This window comes from Ptychodera flava, chromosome 8 (genome assembly GCF_041260155.1).
Source record: "Ptychodera flava strain L36383 chromosome 8, AS_Pfla_20210202, whole genome shotgun sequence".
In the NCBI taxonomy this organism is placed as follows: domain Eukaryota; kingdom Metazoa; phylum Hemichordata; class Enteropneusta; family Ptychoderidae; genus Ptychodera; species Ptychodera flava.
In genome coordinates, this window is record NC_091935.1 from 5,909,107 (window position 1) to 5,921,724 (window position 12,618).

A 12,618-nucleotide genomic window follows, 5' to 3' on the forward strand; every position below is an offset into this window, starting at 1 on the left:
CACTTTCTAATGTGTGCATCGTCATCCCTATTTTCTGAAAAGTTTATATTTCCTCGCACTTTACAACTTGTCCATCACAAAGATCTTTGCATGGTAATCAGCAGCCAGGAGACTCAAAGAGGCAAGAGTTAGGGGGTCAGGTACACCACTTCAGACCTTGGTCGATGTCCTGCTCTGTTATCACTTGGAACTACAGTTGTTGCCGTGGTAACTCATCTGAGGAACATGTTTGACATAGAGAGGTTAGGGTTGTGGGCATCTCAGAAGGCGATAAGCATTGACAAAGACTATCATCAGTCTGGTTCTGCTTAAGCTCAACCAATCCCCTTCACAAATTCAGAACGTTTTCTGAAACCACAAGTACATGTATCAATGTCAACAGACAATAATGCTGGTATATCATTATTTGACATCCATGCACATGCTGGTACTTGTTGTACATGAGCATCCCTATAAATTCCTTGCAAAATAGCTATGTAGTCACTTTACGGTGCTCACTTTTTCTGTAAAACATTCAAGCAGCCAAGGCCCTTACCCATATTGACAACCCACACAAAACACATGTAAAATTATTGACAGATCCAGCTACCTCGTTGTATATTGGGTGATAATCAAGATAGGATTATAATCATGAAATATACATGTACAGATTATTCTTTGGGTTTAGTTGTCCTGATTTCATTCATATTTTCTCACCCATTTTGTTCGCTTCATAATAGGAATGTTGTCACCAAGTGCATTTGTAATGCATTTTACCCGTGATATTCATTTTATGACGTTTACTGTTTAGTATTATCCACTTGCAGATATTCACGTGTATGACAAGCACATTTGCAATGTTTTAGCCAGAACCAATGTAACAATAGCAAGTATGTTCTGTTTATTCTACAGTGAAAGCATTTCTTGACAAGGCAAGAGAGGACTTCCTGCGAAAATGGGAAAACCCATCACAGGTAGGTTGTTATGGAAGTGTGCAACATGTAGCAGCAAATAATAGGTCACAGTTGTTGGTGCAGTAAAATTTCAAAACAAAACTAAAACAGGTAGAGGTTGACATCAGTCGGGTCACAGTGTATGTTTACATTGACAGTTCCGGACTTGTATTCATTGAGCAAGTTCTGTCTGGTATATCTAGGCACGACTTTGTGAACCTAATGCACACAATATTTCATGCGGTTGCCGGGAAAATCAATCCAGAGTCCTTAAAAAACAAGTTTTGTCATCTGAGGAAAACTCGGCAAGTGCCAAAACTGGTAAATTCCATGAGAGAAGATTGATGGATCAGAGAAATAATATCACGATATTTGATACAGGCCTGTGTTCAACTTTGAATGATTTATGTTTTGTCAAAACAAAATGGTGACATCAATCAGGAATCCAGACATAGCAACATAGTATGGGGTTAGTACACAGATTAGTGCCAACCATTTTACCAGGGACATGCTGCAAAGCAGAGAATTCCAGTTTCCATCATCCCTATTCTAATCTTGTCTACCTTCTGTAAGAGTGAAGCTATCTGTGTGTGTGTGTGTGAATAAGTGTTGCCATGGTGTGACACTGTGACTTCATTGACAGTAGAAATATGGCAATAGTCTTTCTGTTTCTTGATGACAGCGTTCATATGTTCATTTGGCCATGTAATGAGAAGTCAGTCTGGCTTTGTGTCTCAAACCTCACCTCACCATGTGAGATGGGCTTGTCACACAGTGGTGATAAATTATATTATTTGCTAAGTGCTGATTACGTGGAGTACTTTTACTATTCATGAGGTCAGCGATTGGAGATGAATACAAACAATTTTAGATGGTTTTGCGTATTTTATGAAAAATGAAGCTTTGTCAAGCGTTTATTAGCAACTAAATGTAAATGCTTGTCGCGTAAGGCTATACCAAGGGACTTCAAATGAATTTTAAAGGCAGCAGTTGCATGCTTTTTTATCAGTACATGTGAAATTTGACAAATATTGATGTAGTTGTATATTTATGATATGGACATAAATGACTGTCTCTTTCGGTACTTGTGGCAGACAGAATTTTCTCTGTGTCATATCAAAATGCTATGTATCGTAATTTCTCCCTTGCACAGTTTAATCTGTGTTGCAATCTCAAGACGTCTCCAAAAATTACAAGTTTAAAACAACTTACAATATGTAGTTGTTATTTTTATCTTTAAAAGATGAATGTCCATATTAAGACAACAATGAGTGTTATTTATCAAATCAAACAGAAAAGGGAGGGGAGATCACAATACAGATTCAGTGAATATCATTTCACACTTCACCTTATATCAACCCAATAAATTTGAATTCTGACCCTCTGGAGATAGTGAAGTAACTAATGCACCCTTCTTTGCTTCTCTTTGCAGAACACAGCATGTTTGGATGACTTTGAAAGGAAAAAGACACTAGGAACAGGTTCATTTGGTAGGGTTATGTTAGTTCAACATAAAGCAACACAGCAATACTATGCTATGAAGATACTTGACAAACAGAAGGTCAGTACAACTTCTTTACTGAATGCACAAGTTAAGTCTTTGAACGTTTTTATTATCTCCCAAAATACACGACTAGAAGGACAGAGGTCTTTTGTATTAGAGAAAGCATTATGAACAAAGAAACTTAAATTACACATTTAAAAGCAAGAAATCTATTTAAAAAATTTTGCAGCTAAGCAAAATAAACCAGATCATGAAGAATTGTACTAGTTTTTGTGATTCTTGTGGGCTTGCAAAATTATCTAAAACCTGAGTAAAGCTTTCAGCACTGTCGTATCAGTTTGATATCGGCCTTTCCCTGGCACAGGTGTTCTGAAGCATTGTTGCTGATGGTTTTGTCACCTATTGTAAAGGCCTTTGCGTCCTAAGATTACGCCTTAGCTGCGAATCAGAACGCTTTCTATGATTGTGCCCTTTTCATGTCCAATTCATCGAGTATGAATTTTGTACAAGCATTTATTCAAAGCCACAAGATTAAGGTAGTAAGTAGAATATGTAATTGGAAATTTTAGGTATATGCAGTGCGCTCACTATTTTGACACTTTAATGGAACCACTGTATCAACCCTGTATAGATGCACAGAGTTTGTATCCAACAGATCTTATTATTTTTCAAGGTTATTGAGGTCACTTTAATTGTAACTGTCTATGGATTGCTGAGCAAACAGCTCAGGCTGACAGCAACTATATTTAAATAGGATTTTTTTATATAAATAAGGATTATGGGGCAGACCTACATTAATTCTTTCTTGATGTATAATATTTACAAAGCAGAGCAAGTACACAGGTGCAATACTAGGTCAGCTTCTCAACGAAGAATTGAAATACACATCTAAAAATTTTTATCAAGAGGGTATTCAGGTTCTATTTCTAATACGAAACAAATAAGAAAGATTAATTTTTTTTCATTTATGTGAGAAAGATCAGTATCACTGCATCAGTAGTATTCATTTTATAACAATAATGTCAACCACTCTGTCAACCACAGGTAATTCAGTGACCAAGATATTCAGTAGTGCTATGCAATGATTGGTGCTGTTGAAATAATACTCACCAAATTTATTAATTTGTAATGACAACGACACTCATAAGGTATTAGGGATCCATAGATATCCTTTTTAAATGGAGATCAACTTGAAAGGTCGATTCTACATAATGTGAATGTGTTATTTTCTTTCATTTGCAGGTTGTAAAATTGAAACAAGTTGAACACACGTTGAATGAGAAACGAATTCTTCAGGCCATAGATTTTCCCTTTCTTGTCAAATTAGAATATCATTATAAGGTAAGCTACAACTTTCTGTGATTTATATGAGGAATTCTGTGTTAAGCTTGTTAAAACATGTTATCTGGGTTTTTGACGAGGAACTTGTCGTACTGCAACGACACCTCCAGGAACTTCAGTAAATGTCAGTCAACCTGAAGCTTGTTGACTGATAAGTGATATGCTATAAGGTCAACAAATACCAATTATTGTAAAGCAATTGAATCCTGCTAAAGTAAAGTTCATAAATTTCATTTGCGGTTCCCATCCAGTGGTTCCACACTTTTGTTTGTTTGACCGCATTTGTACTGTTGGCCCTTCAAATGGCTGATGTGCTACATACATTCAATCTGTGTTTACAAGGTCAGATGGTGTGTTTCACGGGGAAACGCAGCAGTCAGGTTGAACAATCTGGACAAGCCCCATTGCCATTGTGCCAAGTCTCATTTTGGCTATTGTGAAGTTTGAATAGTCTCTGGTTCCAAAATAGCATCGTCTAGGTAGTATTCACCTGTGAAACAAATCCTTGGTTTTATAGCAAAAGATATATGCTGGGTGTTGTGCACCTAAATTTTACATGACCACAAAGAAGTGTTGACACACATGTGACGTTTATTTATCACACTTTAACGTCTCACAACAAAGTGCCTTAAATATACGAGGATACCCGCCTTACATTGTTGGAGCAGTTGTGGCCGCTTGAGTAATGAGGGCTATTTGGAGTGTACTGGGTGTTCAGATCACCACATGGTAACCAGCGTAAACACAGTGACTTTGTATTCATGCCCACCTCTGCAGTTCGTGCATACTGTTTGACATTGCTGTTTACCCCTGTCAGGGAGCATTGAGTGAACCCAGTCATCATTCCAATGTTGTTTTGTTTGGCAGTGCTTTGAATGTAGAAAACAGCTAGCATTTGCCTCCTGACAAAAGTTACACATAAAGGAATCATTGAACTAGAACCATGGGGGCAGAAGGAAAGGTATTTGTTTGTGTGTGGCTATTTTAGAATTGTTTGAGAGAAGGGAGCAGTTTTGAGATTTGAATAGAAAAAAAGTTGTCCTCCGTAGTGGCTGTTACTGGCAAAGGCATGCATAATGAAATTAAATGGGGTATAAATCATGATTATCTTTTCCAGAGCAGTCAACAACAAACTCATACCAAATTCATCACATAGACTGGGGCCTGAAATTTACTGAAGTGCCTTTCAAAACATGTTTCCCTTGAAAGCAACAGCAATAACTATGCAGAGCTTGCCTCGGTGTTTCCATATATATTTTCAGTTGAGTTAAATATTATGTGATGTAACATATGGAATGTTTGTTTGATGATGTATTTTTAGCATTTTGTAACAGGCTTTACAGTGATAAATTTTATGTTGATAGTGCTGGAGCAAACGTCCTCTTCAGAGTACACAGTAGCCACTATCATATTGCAAGTGTGTTATGATGACTGCTTGTAGTGATGCATGGAGTGTGTGCATATCAAGAGGTCATTGGTTGCGTCATTTCCAGCATTCATTTCAGTGTATGGATTTCAGTAGAATAGGCCATTGCCTGACCTACAGCCTGTGGAAAAGAAAATTAAATGCAGGTTGAATAGTAAACTGATCAGCATGACTATGTATCACAGAACATAGGCGGTATTGATTCAAAAGTGAGAAGGCTTTTATGTCTTCAGTGTAGCTGTAAGGTAAATTACCTTAATTCTGATATCTAGTCAGCAAGGGAGACAAAAATGCCATTAGAAGAGTGACCATATGCAAAATTTATTTTCGTTGACAGATCACCTTATGTGTATATGCATCTTAGATGCGCTGACAGTGTCTTACATGGCAAAAAAGCATGTGCATGTGAACTTTTGATGAATTTGAGTCTGATAAAAGAAAATAAAAATAGTTTGGTGTTTACCTACAGTAATATCTGAAATTTTTCTCAAGCTTGTATATAAATACATGTAGTATACTGTTTCTTCCCAATGTGCTTTTCCTTCAAGCCCTCAAAAACTCTGAATGACCCTTACAGATGTGACGTATAGGCATGTGTCTGTTCTTTCTCAGTAATTTTAGAGCTGTAGTTGTGTAGGTTCCTTTTGATATCAACAACCATCTGCTGTTGTGTTTGGTTGCCACCTTATCTTATAAAACTAACAAAGTTGCCTTTACAATGTTGTTTCCTGAATCACAATAAATAGTTGATATGATAATAACGGTTGTGTAACACTTTTATAGGCTAAATGTTAACAAAACAACCAAATACAATGCAGTTTATTAATAACCGATCATATAAAGTGCAGGTTACATCAATCCCAGCGAGTACCTACCTGTTTCCCATCTGATATCAAAACTGTTTCAATGAGTGCATGCAATAGCTTGTTTATAAAGCCTTTCCATTTGTCATTAAAACAACCCTGTCATTCTCAGGGCATGAATTTTTTTTATTTTAATTTCTTGTGATTTTGTTTGTTTGTTTGTGTTTTGCCAAAATGCATGTTGTGCATGTCGCGGCTTCACATCAACATGCATCTGCTTTCATTATCTGTGGACAGTGGCCAATTATAATTTAACGATGTAGTCCAAGTCATCCTTCCCCATCATCACAGGCAAGTTTTTGCCTTGACCAAACAGCCATGTTTGAATCTTCTGCATAGTCTTCAACCATCTTTGCATAAAATGTCAATTGCAGGGTCACAGGTAGCTTCATTGAATACTTTAATGCTTCCATGTTGTTTTGTCCATGGGCTTCCATGTTGTCTGTAAATTTGTTATAAGTTGTAACATTTCAGTGTAAAAGTGAAAAATTTGCCGGTTGATATGACCAAAAGGCAGGATGGTTTAGAAAGTCCAGGGGAAAAAAGCAGAATATATGCTGTACTGTTTCAAACATGGATATTATGCACAGTGTTCTGGCAATCTACATGGAGAAAGGTATTACGATAAGATGGATATGTGTAATGCTGCTGCAGCGTGCATACCAGTACATTTATGTTGAGCCCTGAGTAGCTGTTGCAAATGTGAACACTGCTGCTGTAAAGGGAAATGTCATGAAAGCATTAGATTGAAGGACAGCATACATTGGCTGCCCATGCAACAGTTGAAACAGTGCAAGGATTCATTATGGAAACATGTCAAGCAGCTTTTTTGTAGGCACGCAAAGTGTAACCAAACCTGAAGTAAAAGGGAAACAAACAAAATTGATATCAGTGACGCAATTTTACAGATCAAGTTAAGAAGGCAAAACTTGTATCATCCCAATTCCTTGTTCAAGGATTTAGTCACATGATTGAATGCAAATGTTGCTGTTTCCTAACTTTGCTGTAGCAGGATGTAGGGTCACCCTAAAATGGTGTGTCAATACACTTTAATGAGAGCAGGCCAGGTCAGTGGCTTCGGCCAAGGGTCAACTATTTGTCCACTTAAGTGTGAGGGTACTTAGTGAATGTGAATGTACTTTTGGAATCGGGTATTTCTGATAGCTGAGAACATGTGAATGAAGAAAAAAGAATTTGAATTACCTTTTCTATTCAGTATTTGTAGCGTCCAGAAACCAGTTGTCAACAGTGATGCATAAGTTGCTCTTAGTGTCAACAGGTTAAGTAGGGCAATAGCATGATTGTTGTCTGACTTGAAATTTGAGTACTGGTGGCAACTCCCTGAGAGGTGGTGTTTGCAAACATTAATGGGCAACTGGAAACTGCATGCACTTTAACCTTACTGACCTTACCATATAAAAACTTAGCATTCTGTTTATCATGATTATGATTATTATGATTATCATCTGATACATTTGGTTGAAAATGTGGTCTTTAATATGACCTTTTGATGATAACTGAACAACGTTTAGACACACTATTGAAGGATTTCCTTAAAGTTTTTTGGACTAATTGTGTAAATCCTCAACTTTTTATTTTTTTGCAGATATTTTAAATTTTGTATCATGAAAGAATGACACTTGGCCATACAGTACATGTAGGCTCACACATATTACGGGTACAGCTGAAGTGTGTGTACTGTTTAGGAATACAAATTATGTAGCAATGTTTCAAATGCCACATAAAATTAAGAATATTTTTTTTGTTTCCTTGACTTCTAGTTCTGTAATGGTCCGTGTTTGATAGGTTTTGAAGGTAGCTTTCACTGTGTCATCTTGAAGTTGAATCTGCGGGATCAGTTGCATTCAATATTTATGATGAGTGATACTGTTGTTACAGCATGTTCCTGCAGTATTGTACCGTAGGATTCCTTTGAGCATTATGGCAAAGTAGCTAACTCATTTCATCTCTCAGTTCCACTCAGTTTTTTTCACTGAAACAGCTGCCTTGCAACAGGGGTTGTGAATGTGTCAAGTTTAATTTCAGTGACAGACAGTTGTTGAACCCATTCCTCATTTGAATCAAGGAAAATGATAAAATTTGGATGTTGTGTGCCCTGGATGGGATAGAGTGCAGGGCCTGAAAATTACGCTTGCCCGATGCCCGGGACAGACTGATTTCTAATACGGACTAGCGCAAAACTAGCCCTCACTTGCCCGCGGGCAGAAAGTTCAGAGTCAACTCAGTGTTTTGCCAAGAGTGCGTTCTTTCGTCTTTTGACGCAAATTAGAAACAATGTCCCCCAAAAGTACCTGACATGGGTCACTGGAACGCACTCAAATCAGGGCTTATTTTTTCATCTCAACCGAAACACTAAAGAAAAATCAGTTACTCTGTTACAGTTCAGTCGATTTGCGTCCACTAGCCACTGGACCCTGGGGCAAATGCCGGGCCCCACGTACTTCTCCACTCATTTTACATGTAAAATGTAACGAGATAATAACCAGACAGTGATGTTTGAAGCGGAAGCCTAGATCATTTTAAATAGAACAACTAACTTTTCACCTAACAATTAGGACAGTGAAACAGTAAAGCAAACTTTATTGACAACCACGGTTTCTCTACCCAACTAACCTGCTAGCTACAGTACAGTACACAGTGTGTACGGAGAATGAAATTTCTAGCCACACTCACACTGCACGGGGCATCAAAGTTCAATGGCACTATGTGGTGTGATGGAAGCTCACAACTTTACCTAAAAATATCAGTAACTCCAAAATTTTGATGAAGCACTATATCCCTGTCTTTCAAAGTAGTATTTTGCAGTCAGAAATTTCTCCAGAGGGAGTCTCATGCCACTCTTCGATCGTACGCAGCAAGCTTGTGTTGGTCACCATGCTGAATTCCTTATATGGTTAAGACCCCTTATCTTGATTGTAGCGGACCTTAACAAAAGCCACCTAGCTTGTCAAAGCCGTGTTATGGCAAGTTGCTATTGCTATTACCGGTATGAAGAGAAAGGAGTTTCTCTCAGATATTTAGTGTTTTCAACCTTTTTTTTTGCGATTTCAATGAAAAAGTATCAATCATTTGGGCAATTATAAAAATGAAGTGATCTTTACAGCAGTAGTGAAAAAAACCGTGTTAAATGTCTGCATTATTAGACTATTGTCTTCAATCACTTCTACTTTTGTAGTCATAAATGTGATGAAACATCTTACTAGTATTTATTTCTGTTAAACACATCTTAATGCGGTAACTGGAAAGAATTCCCATAAAAGACGAAAGCATATTAAATAATTTTCATTATGGTAATGTACTTCTTTTACAATTATAAACTGTAAATACCACCAATTTGTCACAAACCATGGTAGGAGAGGTCCCACAATCTGGTAAGAACAGAATCATTTTTTTGGAAAATTTTCAGGGCAAGTGAGTTTCTGCTACGGACAAGTAGAAAAATAGAGGCTACTTGTCCGGGGACAAGTGGATAAAAATTAAATTTTTCAGGCCCTGGAGTGAATCAGCAAGTCCAACATCGGACGTGGGGAAGCTGATGTGCATGTAGAGTCATAGTCTTACACTGGAGATTCATCGAGGGTCAAGATCAATAATTGCCAAATACCCTCATAACCCAGTGTTTGAAAAGAAATTGAGTTCCATTTTTGTACACAATTTTGTGTTTGTCAATTTTCAAAAGTGCGTATAATGTCTGCAGCTATTAAATTTTTGTTGGTTACTCATTTTATGAACACCTATACAGAAAAACAGGTAGTCATATTCTTAAACTGGAATTTTCATGTGCCTAAATAGATTGGGCGTATTTACATGTAACTGTAGCATGAAGACAGGCTTAGTGTCAGCCTGTAGCAGCACTCGGCAATTGCACACTACGGTATCATCTGTTCAACAGTCATCACCTCATTGTGGTCATTTTTATCTTGCAGGACAACTCCAACTTATACATGGTGCTGGAGTTTATTACTGGTGGTGAAATGTTTTCTCATTTAAGAAGAATTGGTCGATTTAGGTGAGTTGTTCCCCATAGCTATCATGCAATTAGACTTGCCTTACCAGATATAAGGCTATTAATATTGTCAGGCTGTGCTTTATTTAAAAATGATTGACATTTTATTGACTTCTTCCTGTGTATCAAGTTATAGGTTTATGCATAAGTCAGCCAGTCAGGTCAACAGAACTGAAGTTGTACAAACGGAAAGGCCAATTCAGGGCATAATGCTGTTCAAGCCATCTCCATATGTTGAGGTCATTTGGAGACAACTGCAAAAGATATTAAAACATGCCATGAAAACAAGGGTGTGTGTGTCACTTCATGTGATTAGCTGATAATGCTTCTGTCAGTTACAGTATCAAAATTGACCTTTATCATGCACTATAGCAACACAATGATGGTAAGTTGCAAAAGAAAAAGGAGGTAAAAAGAGCTTCCCTGACAATGCACTTTAAATTACTATCACATTGGTTCATCTGTGACAGTACGTGATGAAGGATTTGTTTTGCACGGCAATTTCATAATGAATGGATGGCTTTCAGTATACCAAAGTACATAAATATCAGGAGGGCCTTTTGAGGTGCAGTACACTGCATAGCCGTTGGGGGACAATGTTAAACAGTGGAAGGAGCAGCATCTGTCTGTGTAAAACTTCACCACTGCCATAGTCATTCCAGGCTGCTCTATTAATCATAGTTCACACCTGTTTTTGCTGCATTTTGCCATCCATATTTCAGTGCTCTAGTATTTGCGCACTCAATTTGCCACAGTACTAATCCATGCTTCTGTGCGTTTTTACAAAGTCATAATTCACAATGCCGACCAATAATTGTCAGTGCATACATGCAACCTAGCTTTAGTTCAAAATTTACAAGCGCACTGAATAGCTGCTTTAATTTTCACTCAGTTCATTAATGTAATTAGTTTCACCTAGTCTCTGTATTTGCATGTCAAATCCTCCCATTTTTGGATTCATATTTTTTTTTTTCTCTCTTTTTTTTCTATCATGAAACCATTTGTCAGCCCTATTCATTTCTGTTTCTTTTTTGCATGTTTGATCATTCATGTTGCTGGCTTCTTTTGCAGTGAACCCCATGCTCGATTCTATGCTGCGCAGATTGTACTGGCATTTGAATACTTGCATTACCTGGACCTTATATATAGGGACTTAAAGCCTGAGAATATTCTCATTGACAATGAAGGCTATGTTTGTGTAAGTATTTTGTACTGGGCTGTGGGTTGGTTGGTTCTTGTTTTTCTGTTGGTCAAAAATGATTCCATAATTCTCTCCTTATTTCCAGTGAGCCTCATGCTCGTTTTTATGCTGCTCAAATAGTGTTGGCATTTGAGTATCTCCACGCGCTGGATGTTATATACAGAGACTTAAAACCCGAAAATTTACTGATCGACAGTCAGGGTTATATATCTGTAAGTATGGTACCATTACATACTCAGTCATGCATCAAGAGTGGATTACCGTGTTGACCTGTGCAGTGCATGCCATGGCCCAAGTCGGCCCATGAGTATGTGGGAAAAAACCCTGCAGTGTTATGTAATGCCGAGCAGCATTCATCATGCTTTTGCTGGAACTTGTCAAGCGTTTTGTATTAGCTTAACCGTTCAGCAAAGATCTAGAGCTATATAGTTTTTCTGTGTGCATCCCAGTATTTTTAGTGTGGCTTGTTCATGTCCCAACAATAAGTCTCTTAAATACACATGATAACAAGAATAAAAAAGATGATATGCAGAGTTCTGTATTGTATCATTTTTTGCATTGATAATTTTGTATTGCCACTTTGCTTTGCCTGCTACAACTGAAAAATAAGTCAATGTTTTTGTTTGTGTATGTGTGTGTGTGAAAGTGCTTCATTTTGTGAAGAGAGAATGGTAGAAGTCGCCAGAGTATCAGTCTGTTGGTTATTGACCTAATCATAAATTCATTTTAATTTATAGTCTAGTACAAGAAGTGAATTATCTTGGTCAGTTAATGAAAAATGATGTTTACATCAGAATTGAGGTTGTCAGTACTTAACGTTTGCTGTTTGAGTGCAATTGTTTGTGTGTCAGTAACAGACTTGAAATGTTGAGCTGTCCATTGCCTGTCGACAAGTAAGAATGTCAGTTTCAAAGTCAGACACTGCAGTTATGTAGATAGATTCAGCAAAGTGAATTCAGTGTAGAAATATCCATCAAACAGTGAACACACAGCACATGTATGCTAGGGCCCAGCCCAAACAACTTGGAGTTTAACAGCCAGGATGTCGACGCCAAACATGTTTGTCAGTGATGTTCACAAAACAGGAAACCATTATACTTTATAGCATGCCAGTGTTTTCAACTGAGAATCCCCATCATGCACTTCATTGTAACAGGGATTGTTGCCTCGCCAGATATATCAAAGATTTTCAAGAGTCAGTATTCTCTGAGGAAATGTGACCTTGGGTTACAGATGAACAATGTCTTTGCAAACAGCTATACCATCAACATGGTTTGTAACAGTTGTACTTTGGAAAAACAATAGACTGTTACTGTTTCAAGGT

The 12,618-nt window shown here is 37.5% G+C and overlaps 1 protein-coding gene across 4 annotated transcripts in view; it reads left to right on the plus strand.

Moving 5' to 3' along the window:
• Positions 1-12,618, plus strand: part of LOC139138282 (cAMP-dependent protein kinase catalytic subunit beta) — a 46,393-nt gene that overhangs the window by 18,575 nt on the left and 15,200 nt on the right. For 2 of the 4 annotated variants that reach the window (XM_070706593.1, XM_070706591.1), the window contains 5 exons: positions 892-953; positions 2,365-2,493; positions 3,679-3,777; positions 10,014-10,096; positions 11,380-11,506. In XM_070706593.1, the coding sequence (XP_070562694.1) occupies positions 892-953; positions 2,365-2,493; positions 3,679-3,777; positions 10,014-10,096; positions 11,380-11,506 (500 nt within the window). Of the gene's footprint in view, positions 1-891; positions 954-2,364; positions 2,494-3,678; positions 3,778-10,013; positions 10,097-11,164; positions 11,292-11,379; positions 11,507-12,618 lie in introns of all 4 variants that reach the window. The other 2 variants (XM_070706592.1, XM_070706590.1) reach the window with 1 other exon arrangement.